Source organism: Calonectris borealis, chromosome 9, assembly GCF_964195595.1.
Source record: "Calonectris borealis chromosome 9, bCalBor7.hap1.2, whole genome shotgun sequence".
Lineage (NCBI taxonomy): Eukaryota > Metazoa > Chordata > Aves > Procellariiformes > Procellariidae > Calonectris > Calonectris borealis.
Genome location: NC_134320.1, coordinates 15,773,740 through 15,801,497, shown reverse-complemented (window position 1 = coordinate 15,801,497; position 27,758 = coordinate 15,773,740). Strand labels below are relative to the sequence as shown.

The 27,758-nt window shown below is 35.5% G+C and overlaps 1 protein-coding gene across 6 annotated transcripts in view; it reads left to right on the top strand.

Moving 5' to 3' along the window:
• The window catches only part of OPA1 (OPA1 mitochondrial dynamin like GTPase), a 57,216-nt gene that overhangs the window by 2,625 nt on the left and 26,833 nt on the right, over window positions 1-27,758 (top strand). For 3 of the 6 annotated variants that reach the window (XM_075158416.1, XM_075158417.1, XM_075158418.1), the window contains exons 2-23: window positions 642-960; window positions 1,265-1,361; window positions 2,587-2,694; window positions 3,932-3,985; window positions 4,635-4,702; window positions 9,145-9,255; window positions 13,205-13,258; window positions 16,397-16,501; window positions 17,482-17,568; window positions 18,489-18,602; window positions 18,919-18,999; window positions 19,399-19,473; window positions 19,804-19,875; window positions 20,027-20,126; window positions 20,642-20,772; window positions 21,308-21,380; window positions 21,472-21,544; window positions 22,307-22,422; window positions 23,026-23,090; window positions 23,665-23,741; window positions 26,597-26,762; window positions 27,296-27,448. In XM_075158416.1, the coding sequence (XP_075014517.1) occupies window positions 642-960; window positions 1,265-1,361; window positions 2,587-2,694; window positions 3,932-3,985; window positions 4,635-4,702; window positions 9,145-9,255; window positions 13,205-13,258; window positions 16,397-16,501; window positions 17,482-17,568; window positions 18,489-18,602; window positions 18,919-18,999; window positions 19,399-19,473; window positions 19,804-19,875; window positions 20,027-20,126; window positions 20,642-20,772; window positions 21,308-21,380; window positions 21,472-21,544; window positions 22,307-22,422; window positions 23,026-23,090; window positions 23,665-23,741; window positions 26,597-26,762; window positions 27,296-27,448 (2,299 nt within the window). The remainder of the gene's footprint in view (window positions 1-641; window positions 961-1,264; window positions 1,362-2,586; window positions 2,695-3,931; window positions 3,986-4,634; window positions 4,703-9,144; window positions 9,256-13,204; window positions 13,259-16,396; window positions 16,502-17,481; window positions 17,569-18,488; window positions 18,603-18,918; window positions 19,000-19,398; window positions 19,474-19,803; window positions 19,876-20,026; window positions 20,127-20,641; window positions 20,773-21,307; window positions 21,381-21,471; window positions 21,545-22,306; window positions 22,423-23,025; window positions 23,091-23,664; window positions 23,742-26,596; window positions 26,763-27,295; window positions 27,449-27,758) is intronic. The other 3 variants (XM_075158420.1, XM_075158419.1, XM_075158421.1) reach the window with 3 other exon arrangements.

Below are 27,758 nucleotides of genomic sequence, written 5' to 3'. Positions count from 1 at the left end.
CTACTTCAAAATGTTGAAGCATGCAAGATAGTGTAACTAAAAGTATACAGGAAGCTTTATTCCAGCCTATGCATGTGTTTTAACATAGGCAGGATTGATAAGGTTCCTGTGTTTTAACGTGCTTTTCATGGCTGAGCTCTGTTTTCAGAGTCAAATCTTTCAGACTGAAATTTTCCCTCGTGCATAAATCTGAATTACTTTATTGAAGTCTTCAAGAAACATGGTGCAGCCATCTCCAGAAGTAATCTTGTCTATGCATGACCTAAGACAAAACAATAATGCTGTAATCCTGTCTTCTGTGGACTCTTAGCTCCTGTTTGCCCAAACCGTGTTTTAGTAACAGACATGTTACTTGCCTTAATCCAGTGTGCAAGTTAAATTTAATTCATAACAGACTTCATAAATGATATTTAAGGTTTTATTTCTGTAATCACTAGAAATGCTATACCCATTAACGATGTTTACAGCTTTTTATTTTCCTGGTAGCATAGCAATGATAGGTGGAAATCGTACATTCAGAGTGATGCTGTAATTTATCTGTAACCAGCTAAAATGTAATGTGACTTGCTTCTAAAGAGGTTATTAAGTTAATGGTGTGTTGAGGAAATCTGTTACTTAGAGTTTTTATTTCTTTCTTTTAGTGTCATCTGCCGGAGTCTAGCAAATAGCAGCTATGGAATAAAAAGAAAATCGCCACTTCAAAACTTGCATCTTGTTTCCCGAAGTATACATCATCCCTACTACCCAAGTTCAAAATTTCAAAGACCTCCATTAAGGATATCCATTCAGCTGTTCTCTTCTCTTAATCGTCTTCCCCTACGTAAAACAAAACTTTTAGATGTAAAATATGGATACCAGTCCCATAGGAACTTTTGGCTAGCTAGACTAGCCTCAAGGCTTCTCAAACTTCGCTATCTTATATTAGGATCTGCTGTAGGTGGTGGTTATACAGCTAAGAAGGTATTTATCTGTGGAAGCTATTTTATGCACTTTGTCTTTGTTGTTGCTATATGTTTCAGAAGAATAGTTCTTGGAATATCCACAAAAATTACAGGATGACAATAAAGATGAGTGAAAATGGAAAACGGATTGGTTAGAGAACTAGTATAGATTTTAAAAGATCCAAGTAGTATTATTTATATCTAAAAGATGGTGGGTTAGTATGTTTTATATATAGGTATTACTTTTCAATAGATTGCTCATATGCTTCTCTCCATACATTTCTTTTTCTATTTCTACTATATTTTTTTCCTTTTTGTATTAGACGTATGATCAGTGGAAGGACATGATGCCAGATCTCGATGAATATAAGTGGATTGTTCCTGACTTCATTTGGGAGCTTGATGAGCATATTGACTTCGGTATCACAACAGCTAAAATGCTACTCTATCTAAAGACTAGCATATGTACAACTTAAAATTAAGGGCGTAGGTCCTCAGTACCTCTCCCCAGTGCAGTAGTATCTTTATAGCTGTAATTTGAGTGAGCTTGTATTGCTAGAGTTTGGTGTGTGACTTCCCAAGGTATTTGTATCAGTGTGTTTGTAGGAAGAAATTAAGCATGGTTTAGCATTGATATTCCGTAATTCATCCTTTCATTTGAGAATGTTCGTGGTCCTTTCATATGGCCATGTAATCCCATTATTGAAAGGAGACTTGCAACATGATCAAGGGGACTTAACGCAGGTTTTCGTAGTATTGTGCACAAAGTTCGTTCTTTCTATATGAATGACACAAGTTAAAAATATAAATAAAAATAGATAAGTAAAAGATATGTATGATTAAAAGATTCTGCAATTGAAAATGCAGAATAGTGAACCTACGTATCTACAAAATTATCCTGAAGATATAGAAAAAAGAAAATGAAAAATATAGACTCTTTTTTTTTCGTGAATCTTCTAGTTACAGTAGGCATATTTTCAGATGAAAGATAGAAATCTAAAAAAACACGCACTGAGCTACTTCTTACATACGCAGGGTGGTAAGCTGGTGGTGGTTTTGGTTTTGTTTTTTTTTTTAAAGTTTATGAAGATTTCGCTACGTACATGAGCATTGCATAGATAAATGCAGAGATTGAATAACTGAGATGAATGTTTTCTTGTTTTTATTGCTAGTGGACACTACATTTTTATAGTACTCTAAAGCTAGTAAGATTTTTTTTTAAAGGATTACAAAATTGGCTTATTTATGAAATTGAAAAATAATCTTTTCTTAAAACGTACAAGAGGTGGGCATAGTTACATGTCATGTAATTTTAAAACATCCTTTACAAAGTATGTGAGAGAATAGTGTATGAAATTGGTGAAATACCGCAATAAGTTTTAGAGTATTTTAAAGTACCTGAGGCAACCAACTTATCAGGAAGTTCAAAGTCTAAAAATGCAATTGATTTTTCAGATCTGATAATCTTTCCCAACACTAATGGGGGGAGGTGCATGTGGAAAGAAACTTTTTAATTCTTTATTTAAAAAAAAAGAAAAAAGCCATGTCCTGAAACAGTTGCTAGGTTTTACAGCCTAAGCCATTTTTGTTCATGAAAATAATGGGAAAGAAAAAATACTCATTAGCTGTTGTACTGTTTTCCTAGAAAAGCTTATCAAAGCCCTTCCTGATGCAGATGACCTTGCCAAACTTCTGCCTGACTTTGACAAGATTGGAGAGAGCTTCACTTCGCTGAAAGGCTTTTTTTCTCCTGGTGAGAACAATTTTTCAGCTTAGTTTTAATTTTGAAAACATAAGCTATTACAAGATGAGGTTACAGATATGTCCTTAGACACTAAAAGAAAGCAGATCCTGAAAATGCATGCCTTTTCATTGAATCTCTCGTCTGAAAGTGTTATGGACACAGGTAAGTGTAATGTATGTTTAAAAGCAAGAATTCTAGTAGCAAGTAGTGAAAACTAAAATGTGCAATTGAATAGAAAACTAGAATGCTTGTACAACTCTAAACAAACAGATTAAAAGCTAGATTGCTTCAGTGAGTCGTAAAAGCTGGACGTGTCCAGGTAGAATTTGGAGGCGAGAGTGGCGCTGGACAGTAACAGTACCACAGATGTTACAGGAGAAGAGAGTTGGATTACTAAGAATTATGATTCTTAATGTTGCGAGCATGTGAAATAAGAGATTTGCGATGAAGGTATTCTTTTGGGTTGAGCGATATCTTTCATCTGGATATAGCTCCAGAAGGACTTGCTTGAAGATTTGGCTTAGGTAGGGACTATGTTTCAAAGGAGTAGGTAGGAGTTCTAAATGCTTCACAGAAAGCAGGGGAATGGTTTTTCGATTCAGTGTGCCTAGGCAGTAGTAGGCTTAGTGGTTTTCATGTTTTGTGAGATTTAAATAAGACATGTCTGATCGGTGGCCTTTTTAAAACTAAAAAATGATTGATTTGATCATCATATCTGACTTGCTCTCTAGCACAGCTCAGAACTTCACCCAGTCATTCTTGTAATAGAGTGGAAGATTCTTCCTATTATATACCTTAATAATTACCAAACCACATACATTTGTATTCATGAAAGGTTGTATCTATGAGGCGTCATAGTCATTGCTCTAAGCGTGTTTGAAAATATTTCCGTATCAGTGTGTGTAAGAAGGATATTTTCATTTTCTTAAAATATCGTTAATGGTGGAACTAGTTTATTCATCTTATAAACTGAGTGAGCAACTAAGTAGGGATGAAGTTCAACAAAGTGACAAGTAGATTACAATCTTCTATGTATTTTGGCTGTTAAAGATTTTGGCTGTTTAAAATTGTGTTATTAACTGATATTGTGAGATGTCATCTATTATTTGTTATCATACTCACATGGACATAGTTGACATTTATGGTTGTGTGGTCCTCCAGATGAGACAAAGATCCCTCATCTTTGTTTTGCATTTTGTTTTGTATTTATAATTTTTATTTCCCCTCTTCTGCTGATTTTTCACAGGTTACAATTTGGTTAGTGAAGTCATAGGAGCTTCTGAACTACTTCTGTTGTTAGGTGTGTAAAAGCCCTTTTTACTGCCCTTAACCTGCCTCTTTAAAGCAAAGTCTTAAAACGCTACTATACTAAGAGGAGTGAATATCAATGTAAACACAACTATTTAGAGCAATTTAATATTGAATTACAAATACCTTCCCATTATTTTGAAAGTACTTAGATCCATCCCTGTGAGAATGAATAGATGAATAGTTGATATTTCTCTGCCAGAGTCCTTAGCAGATGCTTTTTTTTCCAGGCGTTTTCCAGAAGCTTGTTTTGAAAATCTGTATCATTACAATAGGAAAGAATATAATTTTTTTTTCTTGTTACAGTAATACCACTGGAATTTGTATTATCCTTTCATGTCTATCAGAAATAATTAATTTTTAAGAAGTTTTTAGAACTTTAATAGTCTAATTGAAGCTGCCTGTTCCCTTATGATATAACTGATTTGAGCCACAAACTAGATACAAAATTTTCAAATTAGTTTTAAACAGAATTTCTTTTTCAGTTTCTTATGATGAACCTTTTTTGGTTGATAGCAACTTCAAAGATTATTGAATTAATAATTCATAGATGTTGAAACTTTAATTTTATATTAGGTGTAGTTTGAGAATTTTTAAGTGCCTTTTGCATGTTATAATGAGTTTCTGTAATTATGTCCTAGGTTCTCCAGGAGAAACAGCATTCAGAGCTACTGACCAGGGATATGACAATGACAAACAGTACAAGAAGGTAATTACTCTCTTGCAAAACTAAAAATGTCTTGACAACAGGTAATTTTTTTAAAAGTGCTTCAATAGCTAGTTGTAGATGTTTATTTGAAGCAGCTTGAAAATTACTTGAGTATGTGCTGCTCAGTATATACTCAGTACAATAATAATAAACATTTTGATTTAAGGAAAATACAAGGCAGTTATAAAAATCTTTAGGAATTGCATTCTTAAGAAACTTGATTTGTAATAAGAATGTAATTTTAGGTATTCTTTGTGCATTTGCAGTTTTTCTGGGCATGTTCTCAGTAGCACTTGAGCTTATAGCGTATTACTGAAGTTAGTTTAGGCCTTTTATAGTTATTTTCAAGTATTTCTGCTTGCAACCTCATTTCTGTTGACATTTTCACAGTTACGACTCTTACTTAAGGATCTCTGCCTTAATAAAGAACTTCTATTTCTTAAAGCAGTCTGTCTTTTTACTCTCATTATTTAGAAAGTGTACATCACGTTTTTGTTACTATCTTCTGGAAAAAGATGTTACTGTATTTTGATAACTAAAAGTTTTAGCATTTTTCCTTGAAGTAAAGAAGGTGAAGTTTAATTTGTTGCTTTCATGAATAGTAGATCTCATTTCTGTAAAATTCCTAAATTGTAATGTTGCTCATTCTTTAAAAGCTTTTAGTTTTTCCTGTGTATATTTAAAAAATTTCTTTAAAAAATGGAAGGAAAACAATAAGTATCAGGAATTTGTAAATTATTTAATATTTATTTTTGCAACTGAAAACTTCTTAGTGTCTGAACTATAACTGGGGCTTTTACATAAAAGACATTTCTGTATATGCAGGCATGTATACATTTATTCTACATTAGTTCTGCATGGCAATATATAGTGAAACCTGTACAAAGCTCACTTTTTACAATTCGTTTTTTTCCCTTTGGAACAGTGATGGATTTCTACGTGAGAAAAAAATTCAGCTTTTTGTTTCCCCTTTGTCAGTAAACTGTGTATTTATTATATATTGTTTTACTTTCTCTTGAGTGATTGCTTAGCACAGGTTTCACTGTTTAAAACATAAAAAATAATTTACTGTTGACTTGTGGGGAAATGGCCATCTTAATTTATTGTCTTTGATAACTAAATTAACAGATTTTTACTGAGCGCCAGTAACATCACTAATACTTACTCTGTTTTTTCAGATGCAGTGATGACTGCATTTTAATGTTGCCAACAAACCTTTGGCTGTGGTAGAGGAAATATGAGCCCATATTAAACCAGTATGATTTATAAAATTTAGTCTGGTGTACTGATTTTTGTTACTCCAGTTATATCTGATATGTTACGCTTAGAAACTGTTGTTTTGCTAATTTACATGATCAATTTTGGTCGTAATATTTCAAACCAGGCACGTATGAATAGCTAACCTAGCATAATCACTTGGTTTATTGGCAAGCAAAATTATTATTTTCTAGACAATGGGTTAGATGGCCTTTTTTCATTCAATGCTTTCCACTGCCAATCAATACTAGTTTAAGAATTGTGATTGTTAGGATGCGTAAAGTGCTGTAGCATGGTATTAAATGTGTCTGATGGCTGATGAGCTGTTTTTCTCTGTTTTCTTGTGAAAAGTTAAGTAACTGTAAAGACCTAGGAATTCCTCATTTGGAGGAATGTTCTGTAGAAATTGGGCATGGTGTTCAGACGGGTCTCTCAAAAATTCCTGTAGAGTGAGCAAGAAACTAGTTAGTTTACAAGTTAATTTTGAGAGAGTGAAGGTTGTCCCGAACACCGAATCAGGCTGTACTGCTTCTTGCCAGCTAATGTGGTGTTTATCTCATAATCTCTCATTTAATACAAAAGGTACAACATTTTGAAAAGAAAACAAAATTTAAATTACTGGAGTGTTCAGATAAGTAATTTAAATAAATAGAGTTTAAATCTGTTTCTGCTTAGATTAAATAAGAAATTTTGTTCTTGGAGAAAGAGGAGAGAAGATAGTTATAAAAGCTATAGTGTAGTAAAATATCTTATTGTATTGTATGTGTGGGACTAGTTTAGGCATGCACTTGAAATGGCAGCGTTACCTTCTTAGAAAATTATCTTGCGCTATTGTCTGTCTCCAAAAAAATCTCCTAAAGAGTTTCAGGTTCCTATTAACGCAAGCAAATTTCAAAGCTTAGCCCATTTTCTAAAGAAAACTTATAGTGGTTATAGCTGTGATGAAGTGGGTATGAAAAATGTAACTCTGGCTTAGAAGCCAGTTAAAGAAATAATTCGAAACCAACCACACAGTCCTTTCTCTGCCTTTAGTGCTTTGATAAAATCTCATGCCTTGAAGAACCTGATGTGCTGTTGAGTGCAGTGCGTAGACTGCCTTGCTCGGCCAACACAGGGTCACCTTCAGCCGGTGTAAGAAGCGGCACAGTAATTCTACAGGTCTTCACTACAGCTACTTCTGGAGAGTGAAAAGAAGGCTTTAGTAAGGAATATCGCTTGACTCATACTCTGATCTTTTTTTTTTTTTTTAACATTCTCATTTGTTTCATTCTTTCTCGCAAGTTATGCAATCAAGTTTCTATAATTCTTTCTTTTCTATTCATATCACCATTATATTCCCAACTTAATTCCCAGTTTCATGTTATAGGTACTCTGGATAAAATTGTGACATTTATTCAAATTCTTAGAAATTGATCTCTTTACCTTCCTCATAATTTTCACCCCTTTACATCCCTCAGCATTTAATTATTTTTCCTGCAAGGACTTATTGTGGCTCAGCTTTTCTCATGAACAGTCACACTGAAGTCAGTGGGAAATAGTGGAAGGAGTCGAGACGTGAAAAAAGACAGGGCTTTGGTTGCTTGTGAAAATGGGACTCAAATACTTTAGTCAAGAGGAACTTTTAAATTAAAGAGAGAGTCATACTCAACTGAAGTACAGCTTATTAACTTTTAATGTAAAATAATGTGTTTTTTTTTAAAGCATATGCAGTTAAAATGTCAGCACTTGTTTAAATGCTAAAAGGCCGTCATGGCAGGTTTTGTTCAGTGTATTTTCTTGACCCATAGCATAATTTTTAAAGGGACTGTGCCAGGTCATGTTGAGAGTTTCCTTGTTTGCAAAATGGCAAAATATTATTGTTGTTCCTCTAATACTAAGTGTAGCCGTGAGGCTCTCTCTCCTTGCTGCTGTATAGAAATGAAATCTTTTGTTTCACCTGATTTCTTGGCACAGTTCCAATGTGTTTGCTAGTCTGGCAATATAGAATTTTTTTAAACCTTAAAATGGTTCAGTAAAATACAAATGTGAAGACTTTTCTATTCTTGAAATGTTATACAAAACACTATTTAACACATGTTTATATTTGGTCATTTCATTGTCTCTCCTTTTATCCATTCTCTCCTGTGTTGTTTATCCATATGTGTACATGCCTGTGTGTGTATTTCGTGCAACAAATGTATAACTTGATGGTAGACGTCTTGAATTCTTACACCAAAGTTCTACTTCAGGATTTGTTTTGATTCCTGTAGTGCATTTTTGAAACCCTTAATTTCACTGAATGTTTTCTTAGAAAAAGATGTAAGATTGTTTTAAAGATCTTTATTTAAATTGTTAATACTTCTGTCTGCATTCTCTGAAATAAATCGTACATAAAGTTCCAATAGATGCTGGCATAGTATCTCTAAACCAATTTTGAAAGACAGCTTACCATTACAAGAATACTTGGTGTGGAGGGAGAAGAGAAAAAAACTAAGCTTCATGGAAATGCTGAATAAGTAAAGGAATAAGCATCAAGTTGCAGGGATTTTGAAGTGATTATCAAAGGATAATGACAGCGTGAATTTAAAATGCAGTGTGTTACAGAAGCGGAGAGGGGGCTTTTTCTTTCTTTATGCTCTAGAAACTGTTTTGCTTCTCCCAGTTGGAAAGCTAAGTAGCATGCAAAATCATCTTTCTATAAACTGTCTGCGTTGCTGAGAATAAGAACAAAATGAGAACTTTTATGTTACTGACAAAGTTGAGCCTATTAGCTGTTGTGCACAACTTTGTGTATAATATCCAAAACACTCTCTAAATACATGCATGGTTAAGTTGTGAAAAATTGCTGATACTTAAGAACACCTGGTACGAATAATTGAGATGAAATCCTGAAACTTTTGAGAATATTTTAAAGCCAGGATAGCTGAATTTTCTTAAGATTAGGTGCTTAGTTAAAGTTGAATATAATTATAAAGTGTAGCTACATATTTATGTTTTGTTCTACCGGATTTGCAAAATGCATGGTTTTGCTGACTGTATCCACTCCCAGCTAGCTAGCAAGAGATCTTGCTAATGAAATTTCACTTTTGTTTGAACTGACCCATTCATACCTGTTTTTCATCTGTCTTTGTCATGCCCTTTGGTTTAACTTTGTTCTCCTTACACCCCAAATTTTTCCTCTCCTTTTTATTATAAACTCATGGCAGGGCCTCCTTGGTGAACTCATTCTGTTACAACAACAAATCCAGCAGCATGAAGAGGAAGCACGCAGAGCCGCTGGCCAATATAACATGGGCTCTTCCCAGCAGAAGCGAAAGGTGATGGCTTAAGGGACAATATGTACTGTATTCACACTAATCAAATTCTTCAGCCTTCTGCATTTGAGCTAGAAAAATCTAACTAATTAAATCATGGGCCTAAATAATTACTACAGCCAACTTCACTACAGGTGTATAGTCCTGTTTCAGTTTAACCAAGTTGCATTTAACGCATGGTGTTAAAAGCCGAACAAGTACTTTGTGTCACTTTGAAATTGTATGTTCTCTGCCTCTACAAAAACTGTTATTTAAAGTTCTTACATTAAAAATGCATTTAAAGAAAGTATGTGAATAAATGTCAAGTCTGTTTTCTCTACTGTTGCTTGCTTACTGTAGCTCTATCTTGTAAGAGTGTAGCTATTTACAGGCAATATATCTCTGGGAACATTTTTTCCTGCTTTATACTGTTACCAATCTGAAAATGACAGCAGCTCCTTAGAAACAGTTTTGCACAGACAATTAAATGCTGCTTTTAATAACAGTCTCTACTGTATGTTCATCAAAGGTATTCCTTTGTCTATTTCCCCTCTTAAAGCACAGTTTATACTGATAATGCTGTGGTTGTTGAACATCTGCATATCGTTTTACTTACTTAATTTAAGCTCTGATCATTTTATTCATTATTATATGGCTGAGATGAATTGGAAATGCTTCCTAAATTGGGATATTTTAGTTGTCTGATCTGTTATAATCTGTAATTCTTAACCACATTGCATTGTTGGCTACTTCTGAGTCCTCAAAAAATCTTTCTGATTACTCACATTTTTCAACAGCTTTGGAATTGAGCACTGGATACAGAACTTAATCTTCTGTACATCTGACGATATCTCCCATAGAAAGAGAAACACAGAAATGTGAATTAAACTTTTAGACGTAGTTGCATAGCTGCAATTGTCATGCTTTTTAGTCCACCGTCTTATTTTTTTTATGGTTTAGAGTTATAATCCCTGGCCACTCTAAACTGTTAATCTTCCTCTAATTTAAAAAAAAGAAAGATAGTGAAAGGCAATTTTTCCTCATACTTCATTTTTTCAAATTTATTCTCTCTGGATTTAAAATAACGCTCATGTATTCTGTCCTGAGTTATGAATCTAGGCATTGTATAACAATATAATGGAAATACAATTATTTGAGAGTATTTTATCTCAAAAAGTGGCCTACAAATGTCCTCGCATTCATTCCCTTCCAGATGTGTATTTTAGTAGACAAGTAAAGATGTCATCAGTCTAAATAGTCTCTATTTGTTCAGTTACTCCTTTTTTCATAATGAGAACTCAGTCAGCCTCTGTCAGATTGTATACCATTTATTGAGAGAGCTGAAGTATGGAATAGTATCATGAAATTTATAATAAAGTATATGAGGATGTGAAAATTACTGGAAGGGCAATACAATATTTGATATATAAAAATGTATCAGCCTAATAAATACAATCAGGAAAAATAATGAGCTTGATATTACATTTGTTTCTGATTGAAATTCTACCTTGCCAGTACTTTCTTGCAATTAATTCTACAATTCCCAAGCTGTGAAATAGCTGTAAGGTCTATCTTTGTAAATGTTATCCTGACCTCCAAGGCAGGTACTCTGTTTTCTGGGTGCTGAAAGTCTAACTGACCTTACATACAAAAAGTTTAAATTTAGCATTCAAGTGTGCTGTTTGGCATACGTGCCTAATGACAAGGAATGCGTCTTGGTTGTCACACTAATCTTTTTGCTTGAAACAAATTGAAAGAGATAGTAAATTTTCTTTAATATCTTGATATGAGGATATAACTTAAAGATTTCAATCATTGCTCCAAATTCTCCTTTGGAAAAAGAAATTTTTACTGTCATTGAAATAAGTCATTGCATGCCCTTTTGACAGGGCATAAACTAACCTTGTTTATTTTTTAGCTCAGTTGGCTTGCTTGCCTGTCTGCTGGAGAACATGATCATTTCATTTCCATTCTTGGAAGTTCTTTTGCCCAATTTACTTGCACATTTTCCATTCTAATTTAATTACTCAGTATTAAATCTACTTCAGTTGTAAATTGAATAATAGTAAGAACTGTCTCACAAGCAGGAGAGGGTATTAAAAACAAAAATGTAATTGTTTCCTGTTGATTTTTTTTTTTTTTTTTGGTCAGCCTTTTGATAAATATTTATCAGTATAATTGATTAGTCTTGTGTAGCTGCATTGTGCATGGCTGCATTTTGGCTGGGCCTTGAATTTTCATTTATATTACAGTGTAGTTCTGTAGTATATTATCAGTGTAGTTCTTCTGTAAAGGATCAATTTATAATTATTTATAGTCTGGTTGGAGAATATACAGAACCAATACCTGTGGTACTGAATTTTCAGAGGCACATACTCATTTTTTATAATGTGTGACAAAGGTTGCTGGAAAGCAACCGCTGTGCAAAATGAGTAACTCTGTAATGAGCTTCTGGTAGTCTTAGTAAGCAGGTATCTGCATCTTTGTGTGCAGGAATCCTTGATTAAAAATGATTTGTTTTCCTTTTCTTTCCTTTATTTTCTTGCTTCTTCTGACTCCACACCATTCTTTTTGCCCATCTATTTTTATTTTCCCCTTATGTCTCTAAGGTGTTTAAAGTGTGTGTATATGTAAATGTTTATTTACATATATCACCCTGTGGCTGCATGCATCAAGTTATCTGTGTGCTAAACTAACCCTGTTTCTGATGCACTTTTGCTATCACTGAACTAATTAACAGAAATGAAAAGGAAGTCAATTTATAGCGCTTCCTCTTTGCTGTTTATGATTAAGAAAATAATTGGATATAGATGGAAGTGTCAGCCTGGATTGCTTTCTATAAAGTGCAGGCACGATCCTGTATATTACAGGCTTAATAGCTAAACAATATCAATCACTATGAATAACTGTGGATTTTTTCTTGTTTAATAACTGGTGTGAAATTACAGTAACTAAATTGATTTGTGCCTAAATGACAGCTGTCCTCTGCATGTTAGATAATATGCTCTTTCTGATATGAAGCTAACTTGAGTTGTAAATGTCACATGAGCTTTATTACATGAGCTTTATTTAAATATTGAAGCTTTTACCTATATCATTCTTTCAGTAATTGTTTAGATTTTTTTTTCCTAAACGTAATAGTTCATCAGTCAACCATTAGATTTTATGTTGTTTGTAAATATTTACATCATATGAATTTATACTGCATCATTTATGCTTTTGTGTTATTAAAAAGGAATTGTTTTGAACAACTGTATATTATATCTTGATGTATTTTAAGAATATTTGACTAAGAATGGCTCTAATTGCCTGATCTTACTACATTTATGCCTTGAACTTCAAAATGTTTTGTATTATAATATCCTAATTTTTCCAGTTTTTAATGTAATTTAAATAATTCTAAAATAACCCCTCAAGACTGTCCTGACTAACTACGATTTATGAAGTTGTGCATGCATGTTTAGGATTATAATTCTGAAAAACACATATCAAATAAGAATCCCCTTGAAGCTTCAGAAATAGTGAATACTCACCTAAAGTAGTTTCTATAGCAAGCAGGTGTTTTAGTGATTGTGTCCCATTAAGATCATGCTAATTCAGGAAATGAACATATGAGATCCTGAGAGTTTGGCCAGTAAAATTACATTTAGGGCAGGGGCCGGAAAACTCTGAGTGCTATATAGAGTTTTGCTTTTCCCTAAGCCCGCTTCCCTAGTATTAAGTCTTGAAGGGTTAATTTTTGCATTTGCATGTACTGGAATTTAGCCATTTTTTTTTTCTGTGACCCTCCTGTTGTAAATGGAACTTTCCATCCGTGTTAAATCTCAGATGCTAATTGAACAATTTTACTTGCTTTCAAATGCATGTAAAGTCGATTTTCTTATGTGGAATGAAGCTTTCGGTTTGTGATTTGGTTACTTGCAGTGGATAAACTAAATAATGTGTTAGTAGCCATGATTATTTTTCTTTTTAGGTTTCTGACAAAGAGAAGATTGATCAACTTCAAGAAGAACTTTTGCGCACTCAGGTAACTTTTCTGACTTACTAATGTCTTAAGTAGAGATTTATGTGCAGCTTTTTTTCAATCTTTGAGCTTATCAATACAGAGTTGACTGCGTTGGCACAGACCAAAGGTCAGCCTAGTCTTTTCTTTCTGTGACAGTGACTGACAGAATGCAAGAGGGGAGTGTAAGAATAGGGCAAATGTGTCATCATAGTTTCCCAAAATACCTTCCTTGCCTTCAATGCTGTATATTCCTGAAATGTAGAGTTAGCCCAAGAGTGTTACGTAAATACAATGGTGATATTCCAGTTTTTAGTTTGTTATGCATGCTAACTTTACTCCTAACATTCTACAGTTCTCTTTCATAACTTCAATGCTACTAAATATATCTGTGATGTCTTGTATGTTTAAATGGCACATTTGTTGCACAAAGGAAACTAGTTTACTTATTAAGGAGTTACATTTTAATCCCTTAATCTAGGAAACATGATTTCTAGTAAAGTCAAGAAGCTTTTAAGTGCATTTGCTGACCAAATATCAGAGGTCCAAGAGGAAAAATAGACATATGGGATACGTGGGGTGAGACATTCAGATTATAGTACAGTGGCATTCAGGAGAACCGAAATATCTTTTTTGTTTTCTTCTGTCAAGAAAAATAATTGCAGTTACAATGCTAGAGTTGTATATAAGCCATGCGGTGTTCATCAAAATCTGTTTTGTGAAGCAGTAAGCAGTTCTTTCAAGTGAAGCTGTTTCTATGATTGGACTATTTGGTATAAAAATTGCTGTGGGCAGATCAAAAGCTTTTTTTGTGCCCTCTCTTTGGGATTTAAAAGAACATTTAATCCCTTTAAGAAACTGAAGAGGATGGTGCTGTTCAGAGTGAGGTCCTTCAAAAAAAAAATACAAAAGTGAAAATTTGAACAATAATGACAGCTATTGGTAGGATTTCTTCATATACGTTTCTAAAAAACATTGCTTCACAAAACCCAAGCCACTTTCAATTTCTGAATGTCTTCAGCTGTTGTAAGTTAATATGGTCTGGGATAAGATATGCTTTTGCAAGTGAAATCCTGTTTTCAGTATTTTCTCTGTTACTTCCGTGAAAGAGAAGCCTGCTTCATTAGCTGGCAGAAAAGGAAAAGATCTGCAGAGATCAGCTTTAGGATCACTGCTTTTCAAACTGGGCTTTTAAAAAGTGCATGGGGACCTAGGAGTTCAATAATAGACATTGGAAAGCCCATTTTTTTACTATGAATTTCTGTATATAGTGAATGCATACATGTTACACTGTTCCACTTACGTAAAACTTACAACATGACAAGGTTAAAATAGTAATAAATCTAATATCTTCTATCAAGGATGCAAGTATATAGGAGCATTTAATGTCAGTTTATAGCAGTTTAATATCTTCATCAATGACATAGTGGGATTGAGTGCACCCTCAGCAAGTTTGCAGAGGACACCAAGCTGAGTGGTGCGGTCGACACGCCTGAGGGATGGGATGCTATCCAGAGGGACCTGGACAAGCTCGAGAAGCGGGCCCCTGTGAACTTCATGAGGTTCCACAAGGCCAAGTGCAAGGTCCTGCACCTGGGTTCAGGCAACCCCTGGTATCAATACAGGCTGGGGGATGAAGGGATTGAGAGCAGCCCTGCCAAGAAGGACCTGGGGGTCCTAGTGCTTGAAAAGCTGGACATGAGCCGGCAATGTGCGCTTGCAGCCCAGAAGGCCAACTGTATCCTGGGCTGCATCAAAAGAAGCGTGGCCAGCAGGTCGAGGGAGGTGATTCTGCCCCTCTGCTCTGCTCTGGTGAGACCCCACCTGCAGTACAGCGTCCAGCTCTGGAGCCCTCAGCACAAGACAGACATGGACCTGTTGGAGCAGGTCTAGAGGAGGGCCACAAAAACGATCAGGAGGATGGAACACCTCTCCTATGAAGAAAGGCTGAGAGTGTTGGAGTTGTTCAGCCTGGAGAAGAGAAGGCTTTGGGGAGACCTTATTGCAGCCTTTCAGTACTTAAAGGGGGCTTATAAGAAAAATGGGGACAAACTTGTTAGCAGGACCTGTTGTGACAGGACAAGGGGTAATGGTTTTAAACTAAAAGAGGTTAGATTTAGACTAGATACAAGGAGGAAATTTTTCACAATGAGGGTGGTGAAACACTGGAACAGGTTGCCCAGAGAAGTGGTAGATGCCCCATCCCTGGAAACATTCAAGGTCAGGTTGGACAGGGCTCTGAGCAACCTGATCTAGTTGAAGATGTCCCTGCCCGTGGCAGGCGGGTTGGACTAGATGACCTTTAAAGGTCCCTTCCAATCTAAACTATTCTATGATTCATTATTTAAGAACAAAGTTAAAAAAATAAAACCGTTTTCACGTTCTCTGAAATCTGGTCTTGCATTCAGTAGCTAATTTAAGAAATCCCTGCATCAGCTCAATCGAGGAGCATTTCCAGCCCTCCGGGGGGGGTAGCTTTCATAATATTGGGCAATACAGTGTGCAGCTGCAGATCTGGTTTACAAAAAATATTTCATCCCGTAGGCAGTCCTTACAGAGCAGGAACCGTGATTCCTCAGCTATATGACTTACAGTTCTTGTTTAGACAGTGGCACTTTTTCCTCCTAAATGTGTTGCCTTACAACAAACTTATAAGGGTTATTATTATTCATGTCTCATCTTCAGAGCACTATCATAATCTCCTTCTAAACAGGACTGAGCTGGTACAGTTGTTTCTTGAAGTGAGGTTGTATACTGAAGAAAGGGTCTAAACTAGGCTTGCAAATTCACATTTAAGCCCTGTGATCTTTTTGATTGAACAGCCAGTTCCCACTGACACTAATTTCTGTCTGACTGCATATGTGTAGCTCCTTTGAAAATGATGCTTGTTTAAGATGCTTAAAGATTGATTTATGTATCCCCAAGTTTGAACATTGTGGTCTTATTAAAATTTTTGAAGCAAAGATGTGTTGCCGAAAAAAAGAATTTTAAGAATCTTCTCTTGATGGCCTTGCATTTTAATAAACTGTAGTGGTTACAAAGGTTTCTATATTTTTGAAAGACTTGCCTGCAGGATAATGTATTTTTCATAGGTAAAACTTTGCTCATGTGAGTGTACTGTTTCCATAATTTCAACAGTATATTTGTACCACTGTTTTGTAGCTCAAATACCAAAGAATGCTTGAGCGATTAGAGAAGGAGAACAAAGAATTAAGAAAATTGGTACTGCAAAGAGATGACAAGGGAATTCATCAGAGGAAGTTAAAGGTACTTACGTGTTACAAATCAGCATAGAAATATAATTATGCCATATTTTCCATTATGCTATTCTAAATAGTATTTGTTAATTCAGAGATGAACTTTAACATTTGTTATATCTATGCAAATTTTTTGACATGTTAAGGCTTTTATACATCTTTTTTTTTTAACTATATAACTTTTGAAAATGGCTTCAGTTGAAGAGCACAAAGGGGTTACCAGGTCTAACTAAATAACTTACCTAAGTAAGTGGGAAATGTGGATTGGGTTTTTGATGTAGCTTCACTGTATTTGCTAATAAAAATGCTTCCAACTCTTCTTAGACACACAATCTGATACTTCTGTGCTTTGTCATGGGTCTTACTGAGTTTGGTAGGAATATACTTACGGGGTCAGAAAACATCTTTTAACAGCCCTGTATAAATCCAGAGATTGAACTAAGTATGCTTTTGCTTTTGTCTACCAACATCCTGAACATTCTAAAAAACAACCGTTTTCTGCATCTCTGCATCACTTGCTGACCAGTATGGATCTTCCTTTTTCCTCTGGGAACTGGAAGAGAAGTAGTTCTTATTTTTACAGAATGAGGTTGATAGCTCTGTACCCTTCTTAATGCTTACAGTTCATCAAGATGAAAATGTGAGTCTAGATGTTTAATGGAAGAAACTTAATTCAGCTTCTTAACTTGGAAACTGTGAAGTCTGAGCGCTGTTGTTCTCTTATGCTGTATGTAAGAGCTCCCATTTTGCTCTTTCAGCAAGATGCATCTGCAGCTGTAGTATTTGCATCCACAGAAGTCAAGGGATGACTTTACTTGGTATTGTACTTCATAAAACAGAGATCTGTACTGCAGTATAGATAGTGTAGGTTTCAAACCATCAAGAGAGAATAAAAAACATTTACAGAATATACAGATGAAGCAGTCTGAAACCCAACCTTTGCTCTGCTAATTGGCTGTGTTTTCTCTCTGTACTTTTTTTTTTTTTTAGAAATCCTTGATTGATATGTATTCTGAAGTACTTGACATCCTGTCTGATTATGATGCCAGTTATAACACTCAGGATCACCTGCCTCGAGTAAGTAGATAAAGAATTCAAGGCTTTTTACTGAAACACCAGTCTTATAATGGAATAGAACATTTAGTTATATTCCAGAATAATCCAGAGCGAGTGCTAGGCTATTTTCTTGTAACTCTGGGGTTTTTACTCAAGACACGTTCTCCATTTTAAATGCAACAAGAGAATTTTGAGAATAACCAATGTAACTATGTTAAGTCTGTCTTGGCTCGTAGATAAAACCCTATCTAGATCCAGATATTGCTGCTGTGCTCGGGCTTTCGTTTTAAATGGTTTCAGTGAGGGCACCCCAGCCTTCTCAGCAGTGTAAAATGACTGTTGTTTCCTGGTGTGCACCAGCAGCGCTGAGAAGGTAAGGTGCCCCAGCTAACTCCCCGCAGTAGTGCTGCTGTTGGAGGGGGGGTGTGAGAAGGTTTGGCTAGCCTGTCCACTGGTGCAGGGGAGAGCCAGGAATGCTTCCTGCTTGCACAACCACCTCTAGCACTGGTGGTTTCTATAGGAAGCCAGTCAGATGGGAAAGTGACAGCAATTACATCAGAATTCAGCCTTCTCCAGGCAGAAGCAGCATCTACCAGATGAGCTTTCGCCTGCTGAAAGGATTTTGTAAAAGGCGAGAAGAATAAAAGGAGAGAAGAACTGCCTGCCACGAAAACAGCAAGCCCTTCCTCTCTTCATTAGGTGGCCTGGCAGGTTAGGCCCGTAGGGTGCTTTGTGGACTGTGCTGTCCTAAGCACAAGTCAATTTTTTTGCATGACTAAAAGTTACCATTTAGTCAAGGATTCCGTATTTAAACCAATGCATTTATTGTCAAACAGAATACAGCCAGTGTTCATACAGATTAACATCTTTTTAGTCAGCTTTTGTCTAAACTTCCAAAATGTCCTGCTGAAAGCCAATGGCTGTTTAAACTTTCACTTAAGGTGGTGGTGGTTGGAGATCAAAGTGCAGGAAAAACCAGTGTGTTAGAAATGATTGCCCAAGCCCGCATATTCCCTCGAGGATCTGGGGAGATGATGACACGTTCTCCTGTTAAGGTAAGAAACATCATAATCTCTGAATCAGTTCTCCCTCTGATTATGCCATTGATTGAAGTATATGTGAACATTCGTTTATAAAATGGCCTCTAAGCAAGTGAGGTTTTGCAGTCAATGACAAAACCTCTGCAGGCCTATATATGATCTGTATATACTATCAGAGTAGTAGTAGTTCCTACTATAAGTAGTCCTGTGCTGAATAAGCATTATATATAGTTGTATGTCTGTAGTGGGAAGTATACATATACTATGTACTTCTCATGTTTCTCTGTGTTAGATTTACCATACTTTCTCATATAGGGCTTTTACCATTTAGGTAACTCTTAGTGAAGGTCCCCACCATGTGGCTTTATTCAAAGACAGCTCTCGGGAGTTTGATCTGACCAAGGAAGAGGATGTAAGTATAAAGAAGTGATTGGAAGTTAATGTGACTTTTATTAATTCTCTGATAATTTTTGTGTCTTTGTGGTCTGTTAGTCCCTGTTTTAATTAGTGTGAAATATGTTTAGTGGGGCAAGTCATTATATTAGTTATTAAATTATCTCTTAGTATGGTTTTTGGCTGGCACTGAAGTGGGTAAAATGTAGAAGGAGCTCTTGTGCCACGACATTTTTTGGAGTATGGAGGGGTCTGTGGGTAATCAGTCATTTAGCACTCCATTTACCAGACTTAGTTATTCAATATGCATACTGAGATCTTAACTCCTAAGTAAACTTTTTTTACTTATGTCAGTGATTTTTCTTCTATCACAGTTATAAGGAGTTTTATATTTGATATTTTGCTTTTCTCAAAACAGCTTGCAGCTTTGAGAAATGAAATAGAAATCAGAATGAGAAGTAGTGTGAAGGAAGGGTGCACTGTTAGCACTGAGGTAAGACTTGTCAAATACTTAGTGGCAAATATCTGTACATGTATATCATTTGTAAGTATTCTTCAAATAGGAGGCTGTGGTGAATCCAGTTTGTGTATACTTAATATTTTGCACTATAAAAGTGTATTTGGACTGTCAAAATCAGTTTTATATCACAATTACACACACATAAAATTGGACTTCCTATTTAAAATTACAGGCTGTTGCTGGTTTAAAGCATATGTGTGTGTAAATATGTATTTATATAATTTTATATATGTGTGTTTGTGTATGTAATTACATACAAAGTAGGTGTGTGTATAAACCTGTAATTTCAATTTTACTTCACAGACCATCTCCTTAAGTGTGAAAGGGCCTGGTTTGCAGAGAATGGTGTTGGTTGATTTACCTGGAGTAATTAGTGTAAGTATGAAATAAATAAATAAATAAATAAAATTTAAGACATGTAAGCGAGGTAGTGTTATTGATGAGAACATTAGCTGTTGTTTTTTTGATTTACATCTTTCTGTTTTCTTTTTTCCTTTAAATATATATCTCCATATACGTATTAAAGACTGTGACATCAGGTATGGCTCCGGATACGAAGGAAACTATCTTTAGCATCAGCAAGGCCTACATGCAGAATCCTAATGCCATCATCCTTTGTATTCAAGGTAATAAGAGTCTAGATGATTATCCAACTGGCAGGATTTTTTTATTTTTTAATTCTGATTCTTACGCGACTCTGGGGACTCTCCTGATCATACTTTTTTTCCATTTGTGGAAATTTGTATAGTGTGCAAAACAGCATGCTGTGGAATGTCTGTGTATAAATTAAGGCACCTTTGGTATCCATGGCAAAAAGCAACTTTTTGATAGGAGTTTTTTATCATTAAAATAAAATTCAAGATTTCTTAAAGTGTTTTTGGAGGCAACAGACAATAATAGAGTTTAATATTTTGAGCAAGCTGGTACTTGTTCAAAACTTATGCGACTACAACAAACTAATTTTTTTATGATACTGGCAACAAAGCAGATTTTCACTATGTGTACGTAAAAATTGAATATAGATGTTATTTTACTGGTTTTAAGTTGTAACACGAAACTTACTTGATGCCTATTATATCTTCAGTACTGCATGTTAGATTACACTGTTCCTAAAATATAACTTTGTTTTTGTTTATTTTAGATGGATCAGTGGATGCAGAACGCAGTATTGTCACAGACTTAGTCAGCCAAATGGATCCCCAAGGAAAAAGGACAATTTTTGTGTTGACCAAAGTTGATCTTGCTGAGAAAAACGTGGCTAGCCCAAGCAGAGTGAGTTGAAACTATTTTTCTCGTATTGTGATGGCTAAAGTCACATATGGAAAAATACTTGAGACACTGTCAGAAATATTGGCCCTCACCTACCTGTTCTAGATGGTTTTGAGTGCTTATTTTTGTATCCAGTATGATTTTTTTGGGGTCGTGGTTGTTTTAATCTTTCTCAGGCTTTGCTTTTAGTGATCAGTTGTATGACACCAGTGACAGCTTGGCTACAGCTTGCTATAATACTGATTCCTTTCATGCAGGTGACCTGAGCAAGTTCGATTTCCTGAGAAGGCTTTAGGATATTCTGGGATAGGCTTTTTCACTTTATTTTGTGTTTTGCTGTGTTATGCCTTATTTGGTTTATGCCTTTAGATTTTTTTTTTTTCTTTTAAATATTAGTAGAACTTCTAGTCCCATGACAAACTGCTTCTTAGAGTAGTCTGTGCATAGATACAACTAGATCTGGCTTTAAAACTGCCCTGAAGGAAAGAATGTCTCTGTGCAAAGTTAACCATGTTTTTTTAATTCTTTATTTTCACAGATCCAGCAAATAATTGAAGGCAAACTCTTCCCAATGAAGGCTTTGGGTTATTTTGCAGTCGTTACTGGAAAAGGTAAAGAGAGCTCTGGCTCTGCTTATTTTCTCCTTGATAGCAGAGAAAACTGTCTAAATGGAACTGTTGCAGCACTCTTTTCTTTCTCCAGGAAACAGCAGTGAAAGCATTGAATCTATTAAAGAATACGAAGAGGAATTTTTTCAAAATTCAAAGCTCTTAAAGTATGTTGCTATTTATTCCTTTTACTAAAATGAGCCTGTGTTGGTAAATGCTAGCATCAGTTTTTCATGTTGAACTTAAAAAAAAGGATTGCAGTGTGGAAACACTATTTGAGATTTAATCTGCTTAAATTAAGTATTTTGTTGACGTGACCAAGTTAGCCTGGTTTCCTAATGCTTGCTGTAGGTCAATGGAGAGAGGCAGGCATCTTCAGGCAGCAATTGATTCCACTGCAGGTCTGAGCCTCTCTTCAGAGGTTTCTGTATCTCTCCATTGGCTCTAGAAGAACTAAGTTCCCAGCCTATGTCTAGGCGCTTGATAGAGCTGGGAGGAGTGAATCCAGCCCAAATATAAGTTGTCGTGCCTCTAAATATCAGTCATCTTGGTGTCACAATAATGTTGTATTCAAAGGGTTAACTTGTGTGTTCTGCTGGAAGTTCCTTGAGCAGAGTTTTGATTTCACCGGCTTGTATTTCTCAGGAAACTAAGCTGCATGGTCTTTGGGACTGCAGTACCTGCACTGCATCTTCTAGAATAAAATTTTATTTGTGGTGGGTTTTTTTTGGGTTGTTTTTTTTTCCCCTTGCTTTGGTGATTGTCTGCATTGAATATTTTGGGGGAAGAGACTGGAATTTGGGTTAGATGCACATTGACATGTTATTCTCTACTATAAAAAGCAAAGCTTTACGCTTGTGAGGAGAAAATGGGGGCCAGAAAGCATGGGTATGCATAGAAGAATTTCCTCTAGCTGCCTTTCTTTACAGGACATGTATGCTGAAGGCACACCAGGTAACAACAAAGAACTTAAGTCTTGCTGTGTCAGATTGCTTTTGGAAAATGGTGAGAGAGTCTGTGGAGCAGCAAGCAGATGCTTTTAAAGGTAAACATCTTTTCAAAAACCAAGTGAAATAGCAACTTGCTGTTAAACAGTTAGTTCTTCCACATACATATAACACTGTTTTGCCAGCATGCTTGGGCATTTGTGTTTTATATGATCACCATTTCTCGTGAATTGGTAATTGCCCCAATTAATCTTTAAAAAAACACATAAAAAAATAATTTATGGTATGAAGGTCCAACTTGCTCTAAAAGCCAAAGGAGTAAATAAGTATGAAGAAAAAAATTCAGGTTTTTTTATGGGCAAAACACAATTCTTCCATTGGATTCAGATGTTGCTTAAAATGGCTTCCTGTATAAAGATACCATCTGATCAGCAGGGCAGGACTGACTTGTACAGAGCTGGAAGTTGAATGGCTCTCTTCCCACTACATTTTTTCACTACGTGAATGCTGCAATTTGCAGACATAGTATCTAAGCATAGACAGCAAAAACCTTTGCTCATTTGCAAAGGCCATTAAAGTTCTTGGAGGGTTTGTCATAAGCAAGATTTGTGGCAATTTTAGGAGCTGCTAAACTTTTAAGATAGTCATGAAGTGCGTATAGACAATTAAAAAAATTGAGGCCTTGTTTCTGATTTTTGCAGCCACACGTTTCAATCTTGAGACTGAATGGAAGAACAATTACCCCCGGTTGCGAGAACTTGACAGGGTAAATTACACTACTGCTTTAATTTGTGTGCTACAAAGTGTTGAAGATTATGGATTAAAATTTATGCCATTTAATCTCATTTGTAAAGATTTCTTAAAGTTAACATAAAGTACTGACATTTTAAAATGTGAGGACTGTAAATTATTCTAGGGGAAGGAAATACTGAGCTCTTTGTTTTATGAAATAGTGTGCTTCAAAATTGTGATATTTCAAGGCTTAACAAGTCCTTCACTCTTCTAGTATACAGTTAACTGACCTAATTTGCCCACAGGAATAGGTCAGTGTTTCTTTGTGATCGTGACAGAACTGCAAAGAGATTTACATTCCCTGGTCTTTCAGACAGAGTAACAAAACAATTATCATCCCATTCTCTAGTTCTTTTATAGAGATCCTGAATATTCAAATGCCATGCCTGGCCAGAGGCATGCAAGAGATGGGTGGGAAGATGTGTAGTAAACCAGGGTAGCTTATGACAAGTACATACATTGACCAGAACATGGCCAGAAGGCATTAAAGGAAACATGATCAAACTATACTTAAAATCTTATTATTTCTTTTTTTTCCTTTTGCATAGAATGAACTGTTTGAAAAAGCAAAGAATGAGATTCTTGATGAAGTCATAAGCTTGACTCAGGTCACACCAAAGCACTGGTATGGTAATTTTTTCTTTCTTTTTTCCTTTTTTTTTTTTTTTTTAAAAAAACTAGCAAAAGTTTACCTTTAAAATATAAAGAGTTTTAGTAAAAAAAATTCTGAAATATAAATAGGGAACTGTTTTTTCTTAGGACAATGTATTACTATGTCCTTTGACCCTGTGGAAGTAGACTATGTTTGTTTATTATTCTGAATCAGCAGATTACTTGTATAATCCCTCAACAAAAATTATATGATGTCAGTTAGTGTTTTGTTCTGGTTTTATACAGTATAAGGAACAATAGGTATTCCTCAAAAATGAAAAGGAACAGTCATAATAAAGATGTTCTCAGGTGTTCGTTTGAAGTATGAATCAGTAATTCCTCTTAACTTGATGTTTGGGGATTATCATTGTGCGTATCAAAATAATATATATGACCTTGGAAAAAAAGAAGTTTTGTGTATCTGTGAATCAGAAATTTGGAAGTTTAAAGATTATGTAATTCCTGGATGTAAAAAGAGCTGACTGGATGTTTGAGAATTTCATCTTACATGTGGATCTCCTTGGTAGCCTCAACCAAGTAGCACCATATTACGTTGCCCTACTTCTTTGTAAGGCAGACATGGATGTGAGGGAGAGAGCTTGGCCTAAGTATTTTAACAGTGTAGCATCACTGCATAGTAAAGCTGCTGTAGATGCAGGCTGAGAGGAAAATAGCCAATGTAAAGGATTACTTTGATGACAGCCTGTACCACAACTGAGAACCACGACAAAAAGATTTCTTTAATGCATTTGCCTTCAGCGACCTGAATTGAACTGTTACTTGGTCATAGATTAAAAACCAAGATAAAATATCTGACTCTTAATGACATTAGAATAATTCTGGGCATGTGGATGTGTTCAGAGAAAGTGTTGTAGGCTGTGTATTAGTCTAAAGTTATGTTCTAGTCCAAATGTAATGCAGGTTTGCCATTTTGGTGTTTGCTGCTGTTTGCTGTATAATAGATGCTGAAGTACCCTGGCCCATGTCTAGTCTGCTTCATTTTAAGTTGTGGATTGGGTGGGTGCATAACATCAATATTTCTGTGCATTTCTTTTAAAAGTTAAAATGTAGTGGTGATTCTAGTTTTCTAACACTTAATAAGCTATAAAGTAGAACTGGAAACCTAAGTCATGAAAAAATGCTTCTGTTAGCCATTATATGCAGCTTAAAAACAGCAGTGCATTTGATGAATGCAAATGTTTCTATCCTGTTAAAATTTCCATTCCTTCCAATTAAGTTTGATTGAATCAAGCAAAGCAAAAGTGTATTTTTATTGACACGTCAGTAGAGAAGGAATGAGATTGCATTTGTTCTTAATCGGAGGACTGCCCTTCTCCTACAGTTCATTTGTAAGTGGTAAAATCCATAACAGACGGTTTCCAGCACACCCTGTAAGTGAAATTAATTTGCCACATCCCCAGTTCTTTTAATGGTGATCAAGAATGATCAGTAATTGGTCTTTGTTTGAACGCTATCCAAATCATCCTATTTTGAGCAAAGCTTTTTAAGGAAAACATTTTTTTACTGGTGGCAATATTAATTTTTAGTTACAGTGAATTCTTTCAACATTTAAATGTTTGAGTTCCTTTTAATTTTGTGTAAATACTTTTACTACCCTAAATATGCCAAAGGTCTGTTCCAACAATAGAAAAACTAGTGGCTTTGATTCCCATTTATATTGGTATGTCAGAAGGACAGCTTCAAGATTTTTGAATTTCAAAGAAGGATGCTTTAAACACAAAAGAGAAATTTTCAATTATGCCATTGTTGAAACAGGGGGAGGAGTGATATTTATGAGAAGTTCTTCAGTCTTTCTCCACAGATGGCCTAGTTAGAGTAGGGACATTATCAGGGGTGAGGCTTGTGTCCTGAACTTCAGCCCATTTGGAAGAAAAGGGCTTGAGTGAACCTGAGAGTCTTGTACCACCAAAAAAAGGCAGTTTTTATTCTTTGGCTCTTAGCTCTCACCATTCTACAAAATCTGGCATTCATATGACTTGTTGGTAAGCTGATTTAGCATGCTGAGCTAGCATAAAATTAGCCTGCAAGAAACCCACAACCTGTACTGGAGACTGTGGCAGGAGCAGAAGGAGCGTGACTGCCTCTGTGGGTAGTGGCTGCATGTCACACTGGCTCAGCTGAGTTGTCTCACTGCAGCTGCAACGTTTCCTGAGTAAGTTTATTGTCTTAAAAAGGTTAAAGTTAGATTGTTTCCATTGTTACTTCTTGAAACGCATCATAAATAGGAAAGTGGTGCTTAGTTTTGTAGTGACATGAGGCATGTTTATAAATGAATGTCAATATACATTTTGGTAAAAGGTTGGACTTCTCAACTTGCTTCATTGTTTATCAAATCTGGGAACAATCAATGAAAATCCCAGATGGAAAACTACAGGATGTTCCAACAAACAAATCAGAATACTACAGAAACAAAACCCACATGCTTTTCTGGGAGTGTAGAATTTTTAGTCAAATTATTTCAGTGCAAGTCTGCCCCTTTGTCGTTCCCCCACCTATCATGCATATGCACACACAGCTCTGCATGGTTATACTGGTATAATTAAAGGCTGCAAGGAACTGTTGTGCAGATCAGTGGCAGCCATAAGGGTCATAGAGGCCAACTTCTGAAGCTGTCTTTGCAGCTGAAAACATTCTGTATTTGTGTCCTTAGTTCCAAGCGGATTTTGGTTGAAGCTGTGTCCTGATGTTAAGGAGCATTTCCTATGTTCTGTAGTCTTGTTTTCTCAGTGTTTCTAACAAATTGAATGCATACTTGTTAGACGCTTTTGTGTTGGAAGCCATCATATGTGTTACAACTTTCTATTTTAGGGAGGAGATTCTTCAGAAAACTTTATGGGAGAGGGTATCTACTCATGTGATTGAGAATATCTACCTTCCAGCAGCACAGACTATGAACTCAGGGACATTTAACACCACTGTGGACATCAAACTGAAGCAGTGGACTGACAAGCAACTGCCTAATAAAGCAGTAGAGGTGAGAATTTAGTTATTTTTAAAAATTTAAAAAAAAAAAAAATGTGCAAAGCCTGTTGAAATGAAAGCATAGCTCCAGAGAAGTAGGGTGGTGGTTTGAAGGGCTGACTGCAGTTCTTCTAACCAGCTTACATGTCAGAAAAGGCTGGCAAGATCTTGATGTTGAGAAGCATATACAGCAGGAACATTGTATTTTGCTCTTCTGGTGAATTTTCTGTATTAAAGACCAAAAAACTCCTCCCTTTAAAAGGTTAAACAAACCCTTCAAGCTAGGCATATTCATATTTAATAGATTTGTGCAAGTTTAACAGAATTCCACTTGCTACAACATAGTGAAGCGAAGTTTAGTGTTGACTTTATTAGTAATGGATAAGGCAGCAAAGGATGGGTCGATTACTTACTCTTATGCTTGTACGTTGTTTTCAGAAAGTATGCAAATTTTCATACTTGCAAGAATTGTCATAAATGTTCCTTTACCAGCTGGTGCATGATATAATGGTCCGTTTCAGTAGGTATTGTTTGCTAACTTTCTAGGTGGCATGGGAGACTTTGCAAGAAGAATTTTCCCGTTTCATGACAGAACAAAAAGGAAAAGAGCATGATGATATCTTTGATAAACTGAAACAAGCTGTCAAAGAAGAAAGTATTAAACGACATAAATGGAATGAGAGAGCAGAGGATAGCCTGGTACAATGTAGTGGGTTTTTTTGCATTGTTGACTAAGTGCTGTTGAAATCTTTTTACTGAAGTTGCATATTCGGTATTTTTGCATTCTTTTAATGTAATCATAAAATGATAGGGAGATGTGTCCATCTCTCCTTTTCTAAATAATGTTTTAATGTTCAGTGTTTCTCAATTCATTTTATTACTACCTTTTGTTACTTATTGCCCTAAATAACATCTAATAAAATTGTTTTGGTTGGTTCAGGAAAAAGTCCTCCATAATCTACTGGCTGCCTTGTGAGAATTGTTTAGTATCAGCTCATTTGTTCTGTTA